Here is a 21,664-nt window from a genome sequence, read left to right on the forward strand (position 1 = left end):
GACCGTAGCGTTCAAATATGAAGAAGACAGCGCAGCATACAGGAAGCTTCTGTACAGCTCTACGGGATCTCTCGGTCTGCTCTCATTTATGCTGTTTCATTGAAAAGTCGCTGAGCAGCTTCGACATGGAGCAAGCAGGGCGTAGCATCGTGGCAGGTACAGCTGGCCGACACCGCACACCTGCCTGTCTAGTTCCGTATCCGAGCTCGTGACCATCGGCGTGCAGCGCTGGTGAAACTCGCTACCGTGCTGGATCTGCAGTCAGCTCGGTTTGGTTGAGCATCAGCACGCAGCACACGTCTAACGCGCAGGAGAAGCCATCTAGTTGATCATAGCAAGGTTGCAGAATCGTAAACGCGCCTGCAGGTGTTTCAGTGTGTGTTCAGTGTGAATTTAAGGAGAGGATGCTACTGAAGGTCTTGGTTATGTATGATTGTTAGATGAGAGTGGTAGATGTCCAGGACCAGAGATGGGAGATTCTGATATGGTCTTCACAGTCCTGGTGGTGCCACTCGGCTGGATAGTGTGCGCTTTTAGTCCTTACGCAGCTCTGTGTTGAAATATAGCACAAATATCTTTTTAATTTGGCATCTTGTTTGACATCTGGTTTACTTAAAAATAGCTTGAGACAAATCACTTTCTCCAGTGCTGTTCAAGCATGAACATACAATTGTTCCTGAGATAATGGCTCGCTAGTTTAAAATTACACAAATGACTGGCACGCGTGCCACACCCACCCACACCCACCCACACTCACACACACACACACACATACACACACACACACACACACACACACACACACACACACACACACACACACACACACACACACACACACACACACACACACACACAATATGTTTGAATTTAAAATATGTGTGTCTCTTTTCTTTCACAGTTTCACCTCAGCAGAAGATTAATGCATTTTAAGGGAGCCGCTCTGAAGAACGTCAACATGATGACTGATATGATAGTGTTGTGTATCACTTTGGCTATTTCCTTGTCCTTCTGGATCATATCCATAACTGCGAGCACGTATTACGGTGAGCTCACACCCACAGAGCTCTGCTCCTGTGTGCTTGGGGTTTGGTGCCTGTTGGTTTCCCTTCAGTTTGTAGGTTATTTTCGGACGTTCATCTAGCCATCCTGAAAGCATGTGGTTTCTGATTCCCAACACGTTTCAGGTACATTGCAGCCTGTGTCTCCATGGAGATGGCTGTTCTCAGTTCTGGTTCCAGTGGTCCTTAGCTCCCGTGCTTTGAAGAGGAGGAGCCTCGATCGCGGAGGCGCTCTCGGAGGTGGGGCCAGCCGAGGCCGTTTGTTTTTACGTTTGGTTTTACATAATGGGTGTTTGAAAGCCCCTTCATTGATGTTTTAGATGTTATTGCAGTTACCTTCTGTCAGATTTAGCAGCATTTTGCACATTTAACAAGATTAAAGTATTTAAACATGACTAAACAATTGAGCTCCAGCAATGTATTCTGGGTAGTAAATGATTGGAACCAACTCTGATATTCTTCTACTGTGTTAATGTAATTTATGTCGGTGTGTGTGCACCTTTCTGAGCAGGCTGCAGGCTGACACAGGGCACTTCATGGTTAAGCCACATTGTCAGAGGATTTAGACTGATCACTGCCTCACGTCAGTAGAGTAAGCACTGCCATTAGAGATGTTAGAAGGTCTGGTTGTTTTGTTTTTTGTTTTGTTAGAGTTGTTTGGTCTAACGGAAATACTTTAAAATAAGGTTTTAAAAGAAAATTATTTGGGAAGGTTTTCCATTATTTTCTCTTCCTGTATGGCCGAGCTCTCTGTCATGTTTGTTTTCCAGAACTAGAGAATACACACAGTGTGAGGGTTTGGGTCCTCCACAGTGTGTTCTCCACTGAGAGGTTCTCCACTGAGAGCAGAAACCTGGAGCACACCCTCATTTCACATGACTAGCTGTAATCAGTGTGTTAATTTCAGAGATAATACCATAGTGTCAGGATGCATCATATTAGAGTGCATCAGTACACACTGCACTATCAACCTGATGTGGCTGCACAACGTTCTTGGCAAGATGGTGAAGATGAATTCTAAGCAGGCTTGAATGTTGCGCGTCAGCTGTTGATTGTGACGTGTATGCTTGTTTCAGCATTGCTGGTCGGCTTTGTTCTGTCCATGGCCAACATGAGCTTCTTTGTGGCTTTGCTGACATTTTATGTCACTTCCACCAAGCTGACAAGATGGCGAGGGGAAATCAAGAAACGCATCGACTCTGAATACAAAGAAGGTAAATATCATATTCAGTAATACTGTACATAGCTACTGTCACAGAGTTACATTATTGTTAATTACACTGTAATATACTGAATAATGTTTAACAACTCTCCTATTACACTGAAATCAGTGGTATAGTTGCACCATAACAGTGAATATGTAATGTAGTGTAACAGTGGTGTGACAAATGCTTCTATGTTACTATTATAATTTAACGTCCCTGGCCAATGTGGATAAGTTTGAATAAGTGTAAGTTGTTGGTTTTGTTAAATAAATGTACCTGTTGAGTCATTTTGTTAAGAACGATCTGCAGGTGTCACATGCTGCATTGTTTAAGCTAAGAAACACATGCTTATCGCCCTCACCATTTGGAAGGTGGAGATCAATAATGCTACTGTCAGATTAGACAGGTTCAGATTACACAGATTCAGATTACACAGATTCAGAGCACTGGAAACAACCTCATGTAGGTATTTACCCTCAAGTAAACAGCCCCTATTTACATTACATCACTGACTCCTCCCACTGAAAGGTCACCCACAGATGGTATTTTCCTGTAGACAATACTTCAGTTTACATTTACATAATTTGGCCTTGGCTCTTATCCAAAGCGACCTGTGTACTTATCGGTATGTCGATCTATACACTCCCAGGGTTTCAAACCCACGACATTGGTGGTGCTGGAGGAACAATACTGAGTTTTCTGGAGCAGTATTACAATTCCTGTGTATTACTGTATTCACTTAAATTGTATTGTATCTTCATTGTAGTTTTGGAATTAGTGCTTCTGTAGTTCAGGTAACACTGCTGTTTTAGTGAAATAAGTCTCTTCCAACAAGATGTATTGTAGTACAGTACAATACTGTGCACCTTTTAGGCAGATGTGTAAAAATAGTAAGATTGCTTTCAGTATCAATAGAAGTGTTAATAGTTTTAATTAGTCAATTTTCCAAATACAAAGATAAACAAAAATCAAATGAATATATGCATTATGCCTTCAAAACAGCATCAGTTCTTCTAGGTACACAACAGCTGGCCGAGGACACTTAGAGCAGAAGTTTGTTCACTGAAGGGCTGGAGAGTGGTACTACGATGATTGGTGTGGTGGAGGTTCAACAGTGGAGCGTGGTGGCGGTCCAAGAGGGGAGCGTGGTGGCGGTCCAAGAGTGGAGCGTGGTGGCGGTCCAAGAGGGGAGCGTGGTGGCGGTCCAAGAGGGGAGCGTGGTGGCGGTCCAAGAGGGGAGCGTGGTGGCGGTCCAAGAGTGGAGCGTGGTGGCGGTCCAAGAGGGGAGCGTGGTGGCGGTCCAAGAGGGGAGCGTGGTGGCGGTCCAAGAGTGGAGCGTGGTGGCGGTCCAAGAGTGGAGCGTGGTGGCGGTTCAAGAGTGGAGCGTGGTGGAGGTTCAACAGGCAGTAGCATCAGGGAGGCTTCTGATTAGTCTGAACAGTTTTTTCCTTCAGAAACTGTGCACACATTCCTAGAAGAATTGGTGATGTTTGGGAGGCAAAAGGTGCTCATCTTTTGAACAGTTCACTGTGTGCGTGTGTGCGTGCGTGTGTACGTGCGTGCGTGTGTGTGCGTGCGTGCGTGCGTGTGTGTGTGTATAGACAGCTGCCAGTGGCTAATGGTGTTGTGTTGACCTCCTGTAGGTGGCCAGAGGAACTGGGTGCAGGTTTTCTGTAATGGGGGCGTTCCAACAGAACTGGCCTTGCTTTATATGATTGAGGTTGGCCCGGGGGAGATGCCCGTGGACTTTGGCCATCATTATTCTGCATCGTGGATGTGCCTGTCTCTGCTGGGAGCTTTGGCCTGCAGTGCCGGGGACACGTGGGCTTCTGAAGTAGGTCCTGTTCTCAGTAGGAGCCGGCCCAGACTCATCACCACCTGGAAGGAAGTTCCCACGGGTGAGGAGTACATGTTGTAATTAACCAAACAATTGTTAATTACAGGGGGTAATTACAATGGTTAATTACTGGAATTCAAATTAAAACTCTTGTTGGGGACACCAACTTGCTATAATTGATGTTTACGTTCTTGTGTGCTTCCGCATGCTTTATCTACTGAAGGTTTGCCCCCACCGCGCCCCAACCCCTCGCCCCCCAGCCCAAGCCCCCATAGCCTTTGAGTGTGTTTTTGTATGGGGTATATTAAGGTGGGGCTTACTCTTTGATTCCCTCCAGGCACAAATGGGGGAGTTACCCTTGTGGGTGTGGTGGCCAGCCTCCTTGGTGGAGCTGCCGTGGGAACCACGTACTTCCTCACACAGCTGCTGCTGGTCACTGACCTCCACCAGGCAGCTCCACAGTGGCCCCTGGTGGTGTACGGGGCTATGGCGGGCCTGCTGGGCTCTGCACTCGACTCTGTCTTGGGAGCACACATGCAGTATTCAGGTGAGGGCCAGACGCACGGTCTCAGACACATGCACTCAGACGCATGTAAGCATACTGGCATGTGTTTATGCTGGACTCCAAACACACCAATATAACGACCATAATTACATGTAATCTGCTGAGGTTCAGGTTCAGCTTCATTTGCCATTTGTACGTATTAAAAACATATACATTGGAATTCAAACGTGGAGCTCTAGCAGGAATATATGAAAAGTAAAAGGATACAAACATTAAACTAGAACAGACATGTGCACATACAGCAGGCTGCTGATAATTTCAAAGCATTTAAAATTCATACAGCAATAATAAACTCAACACAGTCTTGTCATTAATCAGCACTTATCATTTCCAGAGAGTAGGAGAGGAAAGTTCTCAGACAGATGGATGATGTCTGTCTGCCAAGCCCTATTTGAATGTATGTAATTTGTGTAGAGATTTTTAACGAGAAACACCAGCACTCATAATACTCAGCTGCACATGCTGCTGTGTCCAGAGCAGATGACAAGCAGGTCCGATTCCTGTACCCATCTAATAGAGAATATGTCAAAATATTATCTAGAGCAGTGATTCTCAACTGGTGGGTCGCGGACAGCTTGTACTTTCGTCCATGTTAAGGTAATTTGTAGATGGTGACAGTAGTACATTTAAAATAACATGTCTCATTCTGAATATGCAAACATGAAACCGACTTAACCACAGTTACAAGGAAGAGAAAGACAACAGGCATGTTGGACGACAGAGTTCCTTAATAACAGCTGATCTGATGTGAGTGTTGCAATGCTTATTAGTTTGTATATTATTATGGAGCTTAGAAAAAGTTATTGGCGCCTGATTTTTTTTCCCTTTTAGGATGTATTGGCTCCTTGAGTAATTTTTTTGTCTGGAGCCCAGCATGCGAACCAATCTTGTTGCCATGGTAACCACCAATTATTTACCCTTTTAATTTGTTATAACATTTGTACTGTATAAAACTGGGTCACAACTTAATGACAATGAGAAAATGAGGGTCCCGGGCTGAGACCAGTTGAGAACCCCTGCTTTATATCATATCAAAGACAATTTCCTTCATTTTGATTCAAAAACTTCCAAAACAAAATTATTTATTTTGCTTCAACTGGGTCATCTGGTTTTTTCATTTAATAATTTTTTATCTTCTGAAGAGATAAAACCAGTTGCTGCATTTTTTATAATCATGTTTGAATTATTGAGTGCCTGGCTGTCATAAGTGCAAATACAGAGCAGTGGACTTAACACACTAATCTCATGCAAACATATAATGAGAAACACACACAGATAGACTAAGTTAGCATGACATGTGTTCTCCATCTGAAATAAATCTTAATTGTTTCCATTAATCATATTTAGGAGTTTTGACTTTTTGCGTTTTCTCTCCAACAAGGATATGATGAAAGCATCGGAAAAGTCGTGAACTATGAGTCTGTGACAGTGAAGAGAATATGTGGGAAGCCCATTCTGGACAACAACGGTGTGAACCTCTTCTCCTCCGTCCTCGTTGCGCTGGCCCTGCCAGGGCTCGCCTGGGGCTGCTGGCCAAGGCGCTGAATTGTGCTGTCATTTGGCTTTATATGGATTTTGCATCTTTAGATTAAAATACATCTGTGGTAAAAATTGCTTAGTCATTCTGTTGTCCAACCTCTTCATACATGTTACATGGTGACGCTGAGTCCTGTAGTTTGATTAAGCTATTTTATCGATCATTGTTGAAACACTGACTTGATCATGTCCGCTTTGAGCTCCTGTCAGAACAAGAAGACCAAGCTTATATTTGCTTGATAAAAGTTCTACTACCTGGTACACACAATGCTTGGAAAACAGCAAATGAGCTTTTATTACAGTGAGAATGTTTTCAGATTAGCAAACTGTTTTATACCAGTATAAAACAGAAGGAACATTTTTGTTCAAGACATTACAGTCTTGCTATGTCAGTCGCTATTTTAGGTAGGTCTGTTCATATACTGGATATTCATATTTCAACACTCTGCAAATCAGCACTCTACCGCCCCCAGATGTCAGCAGCTCTACGGCCCAGCCAGTCCTTGGGGCAACAGAATGCCACGGGGTCTGAAACAAGGCTCAAGCTAAGACATTGTGTCTTTGCCTGTAGGGCACCTAATCACTTGGACAGCTGACCCTTGGGAGAGGAGTCAGATGGTGGACCTATGATCGAAATATTTCCCATCATGCCTCTGAGCTGTTTCTGAGCTTTACTCTTGAAAATAATGGGTTGGGGTTCTTTTGCTTAAAATTTTCATTTCTTTGAGTTCTGGCAACTTTATGGGATTTAAAGGCTAACATTAATACGTGTTATATTGCATAAGAACCAAGATGTGAACTTACTCGTTCATGGTTCCCTATTAAAATTTCAATATACAGTCTATGTATGAAAAACATTTAATTATTAAAATAAACTCCTTGGAATTTGGAAGACGTACATGTGTTGAGCATAGCATGAAAATCTGTAACAAAAAATTAAATTTTTATTAGTCTCTGGAATTTACTTTAGTTAAAAAATGAGCTCGTGAAAGAATATATTCACGAAGCCGCGCGGTGGAGACTTCAGCGGAAGTAACGCGCAGCCCGTGTGTCACGTGACGACACCACGCCGGAGGTGACGCAGACGAGGCGCCATTAGGCTGTTCTGGAGAGCGACGGAGGCGGAAATATCATTATTCTTCAGTCGCAGCTCCCTGGGTGTTTTCCGCTCGGTCGGGGAACCACACCCCCGCCGTATCGTTTCGTCTTACGTTAAAGCAGCGGGACATCTAATGTGATCGGCGGGTAGACGGAACATTTCTCAGTAAACCGAAGAAGGCTTTGTGCCCGCAGCATGGCGGCCGGCCACAGGACGTTCTCCTTCAAGGTGGTGCTGCTAGGGGAGGGATGTGTGGGCAAGACCTCGCTGGTGCTGCGATACTGCGAGAACAAGTTCAACGACAAGCACATCACCACCCTCCAGGTACGCCCGGTGGTTGTGGTGGGGGTGTTGTTGTTATTGGTGTTAGTGGTGTTGGTGGTGTTGTTGTTATTGGTGTTAGTGGTGGGGGTGTTGGTGTTGGTTTCGGTTTCCCCGTTGGGAGAGACAGTGTCGAGCATATGGAGATATTATGGCAGAAAGGCCGTTTTATCGACATGTTCATGATTTCATCTGAGGCGAGCTGAACTAAACGAGCCAGTTAGACACACTGGTAGAAGTTCATGGCAAGTTTTTCTTGTTAATCAATTAATAACCCCCCCAGGAGCAAACTCATTATTCTATGCAGTGTTTGATTGCATTTTATTTTCTGAATAATATGGTGATGTTAATCGTTTGCTCACAGTACGTTAGTACGCTAATTTATTACTATCAAATACAAACCCTATCACTTTTGACCCCGAAGTTGTTTTTTGTAGACTAGCGCTAGATAGAGAGGTTAACAGGTTTTAGGCCAGTACTGTTACTCAGAAACCACAGAAACTAGCTCAGTGAATCTCAACTATCTCAGTGAAGAAGCCACACTAACTGTCTCATTGAAGAAGCCACACTAACTGTCTCATTGAAGAAGCCACACTAACTGTCTCATTGAAGAAGCCACACTAACTGTCTCATTGAAGAAGCCACACTAACTGTCTCATTGAAGAAGCCACACTAACTGTCTCATTGAAGAAGCCACACTAACTGTCTCATTGAAGAAGCCACACTAACTCTGTGAAGAAATCATACTGTCTCAGTGAAGAAACCAGTGAAGCCAATAGGGTCCATGACTAATGACAAGATACTAGGTGACTCGTATAGAAAACATAAAACTAAAAACACAAATTCATAGGATTTGATTTAGGATACTGTTACTTTATTGGTTAGGCCTATTGATTTTAGTGATTAGTGGTAATACAGTGGGATTTTTTTACTGAGTGTATTCATCCCATTAATGGGGGTTGCACAATAATCTAGTAACGATGTTCTGGAATAACACAAATGGTTGCCAAATAATCGTGCCAGCAAAATAAAAGTCTGCTAGCATAATAAAAGTCCGCTAGTGTGTAAGCAACTTAGCATGTTTATCAGAAATGTTTCCATTATTCATAATTGGTATTTTTCTTTACTGCTGTGTGCCTTTTTTCTCTTCTTTACAATAAAACGTGCTATAGTGTATGCAGCTGAGTAAGATGTAGGCCTATGTGTGTTTCCCCTCGGTGTTTGTGTGGGTGTGCTGGGCAGTCTGTTCATAGATTGCTCCTATTTTTTGCTTAGTCACATGAGTTTTTCTTTTCTGCAGTATAAAATTATCAATGACTCCTGTTTTAAGGGGACTCTCGTAATGGAGCCATACAGGACAGATTAGAAAAGGAAGACATAACCCAAAACAACTCCAATGTGAAAGAGACAGTATCACTACCATGTCCAGTACCGAGAGGCTTACTGTTCATATTACAGAGTTCTGCTTCTTGGTGTAACATGCACAACTCTTGCATGCTTAATTTATTTTGTCATTTTAGGCGTCGTTCCTTACAAAGAAACTCAACATCACTGGCAAGAGAGTCAATCTGGCTATTTGGGTAAGTCTGTTTACTCATTAACTATAGTGCAATGAATTAAATGATAATTAAACAAGTTCTCATTTTCAGACTTGGTTTTCCAAAATTTTTCCTGCATCTGCAACAGATCTTTCTGATTTAGATTTGTGTTGGGTTTTTTTTTCTTTTTTTTTTTTTACTTTACAGAGTAGTGTACATGCTCTGTGTAAGGATGTGTATTCTATTGCTATTGAGAATGACTCATAGATTGATAGGTGACTGAATATCTATGATGATTGAGACTATCTGAATTATACTGGATTTAACTTACTATTAGACTTCATTTATTACTAGAATTGACATCAGACTGGTCTGGTTAGTGGGGGCTGGTGGTTAGCTGCTGGAGTTTTGCTCTTCCACTTGTTGACCATTGTTGAATCAGGATGCTCACTGTGGGACCCTCCCTACCTCGCTGGGTTCAGTAAACATGTTTGGAGAATGGACTGAAACTCATGCGACTAAAACGAAACTGTCAAAGTGGGGAGAAGGCGAGCGTGTGAGGCCCGAGCGTGTGAGGGTCACATGTTCCGTCCCAGTGCACGGTCATTCACAGAGAAACTATTGTGCCTGAAAATGCAGCTTCCACGGGGCATCACAGTGATTCAGACCGTGCACTGGTGAAACTGGTCCTGCAGACCGTGCACTGGTGAAACTGGTCCTGTGCCCAGGACTCATCTCTGTGGCCAGAAATGGCTTTCAGATTTGTGATGAGTACACAGATGGAGGTCATTGTACATTATGCTGTTGTGAATTATTCAGTATTTCAGTATCAATTCAGTTATTCAGTATTATTCAGTATCAATATTTAAGTGGCATCTTCATCGCCATTTTCATTTTTTATTCCTTCCTTCTATGATGCAGCACTAGTCAATCTCTAGGCTGTAGAATGCAACCTTGGAGGGACTCGGTAGAGAAATATTACACGTTTACTCTAAGCATTGCTTTCTTCATCAAAACCCCTATACTGGTCCACATTGACAAAAGCAATTTGCATTACCCTTTGACCCTTGAGTGGCTGTGCTTTGTCGTGCAGGACACTGCGGGACAGGAGCGCTTCCACGCCCTAGGGCCCATCTACTACAGAGACTCCAACGGGGCCATTTTGGTCTATGACATCACGGATGAGGATTCTTTCCAGAAGGTGAATTTCTGTCTTCACCGCTGCATGGGTCTATGTTGACACTCGTGCAGATGGCCATTGCTGTTGATATGTGGGTGTGAGGGAGTGTGCCCATGTGCGGTGTTGTGTGCACGTGTGTTTGACCAGCATGACATTGTGTGAAATGGGGCATTTTGATTTGAAAAGCCTACATCTATAAGCATCTTTATAAATATTGAGGCTATGGCAGAATCATTTATACTTTGTACAATTTACCAGAGTGTTGAAGTGATAATCCCTGTGTGTTGGGTAATATCGCGTGTGAGGTTTACACTATGTGAGGCTCTGAACGCTTGGTTTGTCTGTCTAGAAAATCTAGATACTACATGTTTATATATGCATGTTTGTGTTATTCATATTTATTTAGTCATTGCAAGATAAGGAGCATGTTTAATAGAAGTGCATTATTTATGAACTCTTTATGAGAAACAGTTCCTATTCTTCAAACGTGCAGACTGAAGGTGTGTCTGGTCTTCTCTCTGCTGACAGTCCATCTACACAAGATGAATGACTTCCGGTAGCTTGTTCTCTGTAGTCGTCTGTATTTGCAGAGCAGATTGAGGTGCTCTTCTCTCAGACACAGGCAGAGAGACATGGGTTCATCAGGGCATTCATGCTGGACAGTATAGAAGTATCAGTTCATTCTTTTAATTTCCTGTTTTCGGCAAAGGGGAATTTGCAATCAGAATGCTATGCCACTAAGTAACCCCAGTGTTTGCTCAGAACATCATCTTGTCATTACTAACCTGTGTCTGCTTTTCCCAGGTGAAAAACTGGGTCAAGGAATTAAGGAAAATGTTGGGAAATGAAATATCTTTATGTATAGTAGGTAAGTCACTTTTTACTATATAAATCTGTTTCTTTTAACAAAATGAAAACCCAAGAGGCACTAAAGAATTACCTTAGGCAAGGTGGGAAATAGCAGTTTATGCATTTATTTCATTAGTTATCATAAGTCATAAATAGTCATAAAGCAGCTTCACTGAACTGTGCACATAGTGTATAAAGCATCTGAAAATGTGAACGCTTGGTCACATGACCTGGGCACTGATCTCTGCCCCCTGAGCAGTCACATGACCTGGCACTGACCTCTGCCCCGCCCTCTCATGTGACTGACAGAAAGGGGCCCCGCTCTGCCGCAGCTTTCCCAACAACTCCCTAAGTTCACATGATGTCGTTCCCACCCGTATGTGTGAGGTGCACTAGGAGGACATTGGTGGGAAGAGTGAATGTGCGTACTCTTCCATACTGGGAGAGTTCTGACTCACAGGTGGTGATGTTAGGAAATAAATCGTATCAAATGATTCTCAGACTCTCGGGTCTGTATTTGATCTTTTTACCTCTGACAGATGTAGTCTGCCTCCCTGTGTCTGTTTATGCTGTCTGTCGTCTGTCTGTTTATGCTATTTGTCTGTCTGTCTGTATTTTTATTTATTGACAACTGACCATATTTGTGCTCCTAGGTAATAAAATCGATCTGGAGAAAGAGAGACATGTCTCAGTGGAGGAAGCTGAGGGGTGAGTATCTCGCTAGGGGCAAATTCACATTCACACCACTACACCAACTACATATTCACTCTCGCACCACTACATTCACTACATATTCACTCTCGCGCCACTACAGTCACTACATATTCACTCTCGCGCCACTACAGTCACTACATATTCACTCTCGCGCCACTACACCCACTACATATTCACTCTCGCGCCACTACACCCACTACATATACACACTTGCGCCACTACAGTCACTACATATTCACACTCGTGCCACTACACCCACTACATATTCACTCTCGCGCCACTACAGTCACTACATATTCACACTCGTGCCACTACACCCACTACATATTCACTCTCGTGCCACTACACCCACTACATATTCACTCTCGTGCCACTACACCCACTACATATTCACTCTCGTGCCACTACACCCACTACATATTCACTCTCGTGCCACTACACCCACTACATATTCACTCTCGCGCCACTACACCCACTACATATACACACTTGCGCCACTACAGTCACTACATATTCACACTCGCGCCACTACACCCACTACATATTCACTCTCGCGCCACTACACCCACTACATATACACACTTGCGCCACTACAGTCACTACATATTCACTCTCGTGCCACTACACCCACTACATATTCACACTCGCGCAACTACACCCACTACATATTCACACTCGCGCCACTACACCCACTACATATTCACTCTTGTGCCACTACACCCACTGCATATTCACTCTTGTGCCACTACACCCACTACATATTCACTCTCGTGCCACTACACCCACCACATATTCACTCTCGCGCCACTACACCCACTACATATTCACTCTCGCGCCACTACACCCACTACATATTCACTCTCACTACATATTCACTCTCGTGCCACTACACCCACTACATATTCACTCTCGTGCCACTACACCCACTACATATTCACTCTCGTGCCACTACATCCACTACATATTCACTCTCACTACATATTCACTCTCGCGCCACTACACCCACTACATATTCACTCTCGCGCCACTACACCCACTACATATTCACTCTCGCGCCACTACACCCACTACATATTCACTCTCGCGCCACTACATATTCACTCTCGCGCCACTACACCCACTACATATTCACTCTCGCGCCACTACAGTCACTACATATTCACACTCGTGCCACTACACCCACTACATATTCACTCTCGTGCCACTACACCCACTACATATTCACTCTCGTGCCACTACACCCACTACATATTCACTCTCGTGCCACTACACCCACTACATATTCACTCTCGTGCCACTACACCCACTACATATTCACTCTCGCGCCACTACACCCACTACATATACACACTTGCGCCACTACAGTCACTACATATTCACACTCGCGCCACTACACCCACTACATATTCACTCTCGCGCCACTACACCCACTACATATACACACTTGCGCCACTACAGTCACTACATATTCACTCTCGTGCCACTACACCCACTACATATTCACTCTCGTGCCACTACACCCACTACATATTCACACTCGCGCAACTACACCCACTACATATTCACTCTCGTGCCACTACACCCACTACATATTCACTCTCGTGCCACTACACCCACTACATATTCACTCTCGTGCCACTACACCCACTACATATTCACTCTCGCGCCACTACACCCACTACATATACACACTTGCGCCACTACAGTCACTACATATTCACACTCGCGCCACTACACCCACTACATATTCACTCTCGCGCCACTACACCCACTACATATACACACTTGCGCCACTACAGTCACTACATATTCACTCTCGTGCCACTACACCCACTACATATTCACACTCGCGCAACTACACCCACTACATATTCACACTCGCGCCACTACACCCACTACATATTCACTCTTGTGCCACTACACCCACTGCATATTCACTCTTGTGCCACTACACCCACTACATATTCACTCTCGTGCCACTACACCCACCACATATTCACTCTCGCGCCACTACACCCACTACATATTCACTCTCGCGCCACTACACCCACTACATATTCACTCTCACTACATATTCACTCTCGTGCCACTACACCCACTACATATTCACTCTCGTGCCACTACACCCACTACATATTCACTCTCGTGCCACTACATCCACTACATATTCACTCTCACTACATATTCACTCTCGCGCCACTACACCCACTACATATTCACTCTCGCGCCACTACACCCACTACATATTCACTCTCGCGCCACTACACCCACTACATATTCACTCTCGCGCCACTACATATTCACTCTCGCGCCACTACACCCACTACATATTCACTCTCGCGCCACTACACCCACTACATATTCACTCTCGCGCCACTACACCCACTACATATTCACTCTCGCGCCACTACATATTCACTCTCGCGCCACTACACCCACTACATATTCACTCTCGCGCCACTACAGTCACTACATATTCACACTCGTGCCACTACACCCACTACATATTCACTCTCGTGCCACTACACCCACTACATATTCACTCTCGTGCCACTACACCCACTACATATTCACTCTCGTGCCACTACACCCACTACATATTCACTCTCGTGCCACTACACCCACTACATATTCACTCTCGCGCCACTACACCCACTACATATACACACTTGCGCCACTACAGTCACTACATATTCACACTCGCGCCACTACACCCACTACATATTCACTCTCGCGCCACTACACCCACTACATATACACACTTGCGCCACTACAGTCACTACATATTCACTCTCGTGCCACTACACCCACTACATATTCACACTCGCGCAACTACACCCACTACATATTCACACTCGCGCCACTACACCCACTACATATTCACTCTTGTGCCACTACACCCACTGCATATTCACTCTTGTGCCACTACACCCACTACATATTCACTCTCGTGCCACTACACCCACCACATATTCACTCTCGCGCCACTACACCCACTACATATTCACTCTCACTACATATTCACTCTCGTGCCACTACACCCACTACATATTCACTCTCGTGCCACTACACCCACTACATATTCACTCTCGTGCCACTACATCCACTACATATTCACTCTCACTACATATTCACTCTCGCGCCACTACACCCACTACATATTCACTCTCGCGCCACTACACCCACTACATATTCACTCTCGCGCCACTACACCCACTACATATTCACTCTCGCGCCACTACACCCACTACATATTCACTCTCGCGCCACTACATATTCACTCTCGCGCCACTACACCCACTACATATTCACTCTCGCGCCACTACAGTCACTACATATTCACACTCGCGCCACTACACCCACTACATATTCACTCTTGCGCCACTACACCCACTACATATTCACTCTCGCGCCACTACACCCACTACATATTCACTCTCGCGCCACTACATATTCACTCTCGCGCCACTACACCCACTACATATTCACTCTCGCGCCACTACAGTCACTACATATTCACACTCGTGCCACTACACCCACTACATATTCACTCTCGTGCCACTACACCCACTACATATTCACTCTCGTGCCACTACACCCACTACATATTCACTCTCGTGCCACTACACCCACTACATATTCACTCTCGTGCCACTACACCCACTACATATTCACTCTCGCGCCACTACACCCACTACATATACACACTTGCGCCACTACAGTCACTACATATTCACACTCGCGCCACTACACCCACTACATATTCACTCTCGCGCCACTACACCCACTACATATACACACTTGCGCCACTACAGTCACTACATATTCACTCTCGTGCCACTACACCCACTACATATTCACACTCGCGCAACTACACCCACTACATATTCACACTCGCGCCACTACACCCACTACATATTCACTCTTGTGCCACTACACCCACTGCATATTCACTCTTGTGCCACTACACCCACTACATATTCACTCTCGTGCCACTACACCCACCACATATTCACTCTCGCGCCACTACACCCACTACATATTCACTCTCACTACATATTCACTCTCGTGCCACTACACCCACTACATATTCACTCTCGTGCCACTACACCCACTACATATTCACTCTCGTGCCACTACATCCACTACATATTCACTCTCACTACATATTCACTCTCGCGCCACTACACCCACTACATATTCACTCTCGCGCCACTACACCCACTACATATTCACTCTCGCGCCACTACACCCACTACATATTCACTCTCGCGCCACTACACCCACTACATATTCACTCTCGCGCCACTACATATTCACTCTCGCGCCACTACACCCACTACATATTCACTCTCGCGCCACTACAGTCACTACATATTCACACTCGCGCCACTACACCCACTACATATTCACTCTTGCGCCACTACACCCACTACATATTCACTCTCGCGCCACTACACCCACTACATATTCACACTCGTGCCACTACACCCACTACATATTCACACTCGCGCCACTACACCCACTGCATATTCACTCTTGTGCCACTACACCCACTACATATTCACTCTCACGCCACTACACCCACTACATATTCACTCTCGCGCCACTAGTCACTACATATTCACTCTCGCGCCACTACATATTCACTCTCGCGCCACTACACCCACTACATATTCACTCTCGTGCCACTACACCCACTACATATACACACTCGCGCCACTACACCCACTACATATTCACTCTCGTGCCACTACACCCACTACATATTCACACTCGCGCCACTACACCCACTACATATTCACACTCGTGCCACTACATATTCACTCTCGCGCCACTACACCCACTACATATTCACTCTCGTGCCACTACATATTCACTCTCGCGCCACTACAGTAACTACATATTCACTCTCGCGCCACTACAGTCACTACATATTCACTCTCGCGCCACTACACCCACTACATATTCACACTTGCGCCACTACAGTCACTACATATTCACTCTCGTGTCACTACAGTCACTAGATATCTCTATATTTCAAGACCTTTCCAGTGTGCATGATAATGTAGCACATCTGTGTTTTCTTGGTTGTTAAACTGGATGTGGTACAGCAGGAAGCTGCAGTGCAGGGATCTTTGAAAAAGCTTCAAGTGCAGTGAAGCATTTGGGCTCACCAACATGAGGGAGAAGATCAGTACATGACCGACGAGCAAACAAACCAATGAAATCCTGGGCATGGTGGAATGATGCAACAGTGTGCAACAGAGCTCCCTTTTTGTAACATTTTGGGCTAGGACAGCCCTTCTTACGACAGCACTACATCTCCTCACCGTTGTAGACGTCGGTGCATAGTTTGGTTTGACCTCTCTTCTTCCTGTGTGATCTCATCCCCCATAAGTGATCCAATACTGCCACAATGTACTGTAATGTCTACTCCAGTTATGTTACTAATTGTGGAAGTTTGGAATATTTATTTTGGGATTTTTAGGTTGCTTTTGACCTTGCACGACCTTGAACTCATCCATTGTGACCTTAATCGCAGATATAAAATGACCTTTGCCCCACAGAAAATGGCCTTGCACTAAAGACAACATGTTTGCGTTTAAACCTGATGAAGTGTCAGACACTCCCATCTGAATAGAGGGACGTGCTAATTTGTGATGCACAAGTTGTCACAAAAGATGACAGAATGCCACATGGAGCGTTGGAGCTCGGGGATGACAAAAACACCCATCATGCAGTTGAGTGTCTGTGGTTGCCAGGGGCAGCAGGCGGTGTCCCGCTGCTCCCGTGATCACGCGTGCATAAACCAGCCTCCTCCTTCACACATCATAAAAAGACCCAATAAAACTCAACGGTGGCACACGATGGCTGTTTTCGTTCTTGTGTGTCATTGTTCCGTCGTTTAGTCTGGTAGGTGGTGAAGCGTAGTGTGTAGTCTGTGTGTATCACTCATCCTCTCTCTGCCCACGCAGGTATGCAGACTCCGTGGGGGCTAAACACTATCACACGTCTGCCAAGTTAAACAAAGGAATTGAAGAACTGTTCCTGGACCTGTGCAAGCGTAAGTTGTGCCGTCTTCTGCTTCTCCTGTCCTGGTCCCGGCGCAGTGAGACAAGGTCGTATCTGTGGTGTCAGGGCTGCCTGTGGTTTCTAGGGTTGACGCGCAGGCCGGGTTAAAGTGCTGTGTGTGTGAGGCGTTGCTGTGGAGAAGCACACAGTCGCACGCTGTGCTGGACCAACACACACACTCACGGGAACTCTGTGCTTGGGTCCCTCTGCTGTTTAGCTGGATGGCTGAATGAACCAGTTGTTGAGAAGCCTGGTTAATGCTGTTCTCACCTTTTACACACACACACACACACACACACACCACACATACACCACACATACACATACTTTCTTGCTGTCTATGTCTCACTCAGTTTTATTTGTCTCCTTTCTCTCATTTTCTCTTTCATTCTCCCATTCGTTCTGATCATCTCTCCGTCCTGGTCCCCCTCTCATTCTCTCCTGTGTTCTTGGTGCAGGGATGTTGGAGACGGCACAGGCGGAGGAGAGACTGAGGGGGAACGGCGTGAGCAGCGCGGCCCCGGGCCGGAGAGGCGTCCAGATCATCGATGACGAGCCTCAGGCGGCTGCAGCGGCGGGAGGCTGCTGTTCGTCAGGCTAGGACCCCCCCCACCCCCAGACTGCCACTGTTTAAGCACCACTGCATCTCTGCTCTTTGATGTCCATGGCGTCAGCCAGTATGTTTCTTGGTAATGGATCTGTTTTCCTGGACTCTGCGCTGAGTTAGTGCTGCAAGAGTGACACCTAGTGGACTGTGTCGGTATCTTCTGTCTTTGGCAGCTTGATGCCAAACAGCAAAAGCCCCCATGCGCGCACACACATTCTGTGACTCTTTAATAGTACACTATCCGTAATTCTTTTTTTTTAAGAATGTACATGATGGGTTGATTTTGATTTTCCTTGAAAGCCTTTTAGTTAAAAAAAATCAAACAAAATAAGAATCCATTATTTAATAATTTAAATATATACACTGAAATCTGGAGTCCTCTTTACGTGTGGTAAGTGGTGATCTGTTGTATGTTTCTTGGTTTTGGAGCAGTACAGCAGCACTCTGCAGGAACCCCCCCACCCCCCCGTCCTGCTTCCTCTCTGCTTGTCTTTTTGACTTTCATGTACATCAAAAGACATAAAGTGCTGTATACATATTTAATATATTTTATCTGCTTTTCCAACCATTCATGGGGGATCGTGTGTCCAGCACCTCACAGAGGAATTCGGGAATGTTCAGGGTCATTTATGCATCCTGGTTGTTTAATAACGTTTGTACAAGGCTTACATCAGTCTGCAGACACGTACTGTCACTGTGGGGTACACGGCGTGTTTTATACCAGCAGCATCTCCTGGGGGAGGTTCTGTGTGCTTGGTTCATGTGGTGTTTCGTGTTCTTGTTGAAACTTGTGTTGCAGATTTGCAGATGTGTGTCTGTGAATGTGTGCTGGAGATTGTCAAGTTTCTAATGGTCGTGACCCTCATTGCAGTTTCACCACACACTAAAGTCAGCGGAGTTTCTGAAGGACTCTGGTGCTGAGGGCTAGTTCCCCCCCCCAGACACACACACACACACACACACATCTGTCTGGCTAGCTTCCCCCACACATCTGTGTTGCCATGGCAGTGGTGCAAACACCATGGTTATTTGATCATAAACCCAGTATGACTTAAGATTTCCAATCTCTTTTGATATTTATTTTCTTCATCAGTGCCACCTGAAGTTGAACCCACTGGGAGTGTTGCGTGTCTTTCCTGTAAATTCAATTACGAGGCGGTGAGGGAACGTGATTGTCCTTTGTGTCCTGGTTGTTTGGAGTGTTCCCCTCTGTCAACGGAGCGGTGGACGCACCTATAGGGAGGCAGGAGTCCTGTAGTTGCGGGTCTTCAGAGCGTCAGGACTAACTGAAGATGTCACGGCAGGCTCTTTCTTTTAAAGCAAATGGTAATGTTAAGATGCATTGCATTAGAACGGTTTTGATTTTTGGCTAAAGATATCCAGCTAACTCTGAAATGCTGCTGTTTGACATACGCTCCGTGTGTTTTGCATAATCGTGTTTTGTATTTGTTGATAAAGATGTCTGTGTATTATTGAAATACAACTAATTTGAATGGTTACTGGGGTTCTGAATATTTTTCACATGGCTGTGGAGGCAGAAGGCTTGTGTCATGATTTAATGATAGTGTAGTGGTGAACAATAATCATAAAAGCACTTTTTGTTTTATTATTTAGCAGATTTGTCATTTATAATGATTTTACAGTCCCTAGGTGTCAACGACACAGCCACCGTGAAAACAGTGCATGTGCAGTGGTGTTGGAAAGCAAGTTTTGTCTTTAATGTTTTTTGATTTATGGATTTCTGATCCTCATCTTTTGTTAGTGGTTGAAGTCAAATAGGATGCTCTTTACAGTCATTAAAGAAAAAAAGAAGTGTGGTATAATGTTTTGAGATGGAAGTGTAGCATGGATGGACTCATTTAAAATGTGACCCAACTCATGAGATGGAGAGAGACTTTAACAAGCTGCTCTCCCTACAGGAAAACATCCCAGGATGGCCCAGTTCGACGTTTGACCTTAATCCAGACACCTTCCAGTGCTGCACACACCTCGTGCTCTACGTTAGCCAAAACAAACACTTTGTTAATATACTGTCACACAACTAGAGTTGTGAGTCTAACACAGCACATGTAATAGATGGATTTACTCTAAATCACATATGCAGGAACAGGGCTGGCTGGCTGATCCTGTTTTCAGTGGCAGTTTAAAGACATGTTGAGTGCTCTTGCTTTTTTATGGTATTATATTTTCCTAGAAAACAAGTCATTTTAAAGGCACCCATAAACACAAAACTGACAAAATATGTAAGCTGTTAAAGCAAAAAAAAAAAATTTACAAAAAAATCTTGCAAAGTACTGTTGTAGCTTTAAAGTAAACAGAAGTACTGGCAAAACACTGCAAAGAATTTATCAGCCTAGACTTTAAGTCTGTAATATTCATAATAGTTGTAAATCAGATGAACTTCCTTCATGCTGCTGGAGTCCCATCCAGATGATGTACGTAACAGCCTGGCATCTGCTGTGCCTGCCATGTTAAACTCATGCCTTTACACTCTTACTTTCTCCTAACAGTGTTTTATATTAAACATTGCTGACGGCCTCTTTGTGTTTCCTGTTGAACTTTGAGAGCAGAGTGCTATCGTTTGTGCTACCCGGGCCCTGTCCTGGCCCCTGTCTCGTCTCCTGTCCAAAGGACGTACAGGAACGCTGTGGATCAATACATGTATGCACTACATCTGACACTGGAGAAAAATAATGTTCATAAAGCGTGTGGCATTTCCAGGGAGACGTAGTGCAGGCCTCCACCAGTGTGGGTGGAGGGCAGCACCTGCTCTGAAAAGCCTGAGGGCTCCATGCTGCTTTACAGATGTGTGCCGACGCTCCGCAAGGTGCCCAAAGGCTAGTTCATTATTGTGACAATTACAACCCATTTATGCTTTTCATTAGTATCTAAAATAAATACATAATGAATGTGATACTACACCATCTACATATTGTTTTAATTTTTATAAATATAATAATTTACAAACTCCTTTTCATTAACTATTTTATGATGTTCAACTATGTGAATCCATTATAGGTGCAGGGGTCACCAACATTGTGCCCGCGGGCCTGTTCTAAAAAAATACCCCCCGCTCA

The 21,664-nt window shown here is 44.7% G+C and overlaps 2 protein-coding genes across 5 annotated transcripts; both read left to right on the forward strand.

Annotated features, from left to right (window-relative positions):
• tmem19 (transmembrane protein 19) lies at positions 1-6,282 on the forward strand. 4 transcript variants are annotated; one of them, XM_077005481.1, is made up of 8 exons: positions 1-156; positions 902-1,046; positions 1,188-1,301; positions 2,138-2,275; positions 3,910-4,164; positions 4,441-4,650; positions 5,500-5,566; positions 6,050-6,282. In XM_077005481.1, exons 2-8 carry the CDS (start codon positions 923-925, stop codon positions 6,054-6,056), a joined length of 915 nt encoding a protein of 304 aa, XP_076861596.1. In that variant the 5' UTR covers positions 1-156; positions 902-922; the 3' UTR covers positions 6,057-6,282. The 4 variants fall into 4 exon arrangements, with proteins under 4 accessions (XP_076861596.1, XP_076861598.1, XP_076861595.1 ...); XM_077005483.1 differs by lacking the exon at positions 6,050-6,282 and adding an exon at positions 5,350-5,415; XM_077005480.1 differs by lacking the exon at positions 5,500-5,566.
• Positions 6,283-7,265: 983 nt separating this feature from the next.
• rab21 (RAB21, member RAS oncogene family) lies at positions 7,266-21,125 on the forward strand. The gene is made up of 7 exons (XM_077005485.1): positions 7,266-7,627; positions 9,145-9,204; positions 10,256-10,363; positions 11,147-11,210; positions 11,845-11,899; positions 17,884-17,972; positions 18,439-21,125. The coding sequence occupies exons 1-7, from the start codon at positions 7,499-7,501 to the stop codon at positions 18,579-18,581; spliced, it is 648 nt and encodes a 215-aa protein (XP_076861600.1). The 5' UTR covers positions 7,266-7,498; the 3' UTR covers positions 18,582-21,125.
• The last annotated feature ends 539 nt before the right edge of the window (positions 21,126-21,664 follow it).

Source organism: Brachyhypopomus gauderio, chromosome 5 (assembly GCF_052324685.1).
Source record: "Brachyhypopomus gauderio isolate BG-103 chromosome 5, BGAUD_0.2, whole genome shotgun sequence".
Taxonomy (NCBI): Eukaryota; Metazoa; Chordata; class Actinopteri; order Gymnotiformes; family Hypopomidae; genus Brachyhypopomus; species Brachyhypopomus gauderio.

Excerpts from the sequence above, each read along its gene's own strand:
- tmem19 (XM_077005480.1), top strand. The coding sequence starts at position 923 with ATGCATTTTAAGGGAGCCGCTCTGAAGAACGTCAACATGATGACTGAT. Across the intron at positions 1,302-2,137 it reads TCGCGGAGGCGCTCTCGGAG|CATTGCTGGTCGGCTTTGTT; the intron begins GTGGGGCCAGCC and ends TGCTTGTTTCAG. Across the intron at positions 4,651-6,049 it reads AGCACACATGCAGTATTCAG|GATATGATGAAAGCATCGGA; the intron begins GTGAGGGCCAGA and ends CTCTCCAACAAG.
- rab21 (XM_077005485.1), top strand. The coding sequence starts at position 7,499 with ATGGCGGCCGGCCACAGGACGTTCTCCTTCAAGGTGGTGCTGCTAGGG. Across the intron at positions 7,628-9,144 it reads AGCACATCACCACCCTCCAG|GCGTCGTTCCTTACAAAGAA; the intron begins GTACGCCCGGTG and ends TTGTCATTTTAG. Across the intron at positions 11,211-11,844 it reads AATATCTTTATGTATAGTAG|GTAATAAAATCGATCTGGAG; the intron begins GTAAGTCACTTT and ends TTGTGCTCCTAG.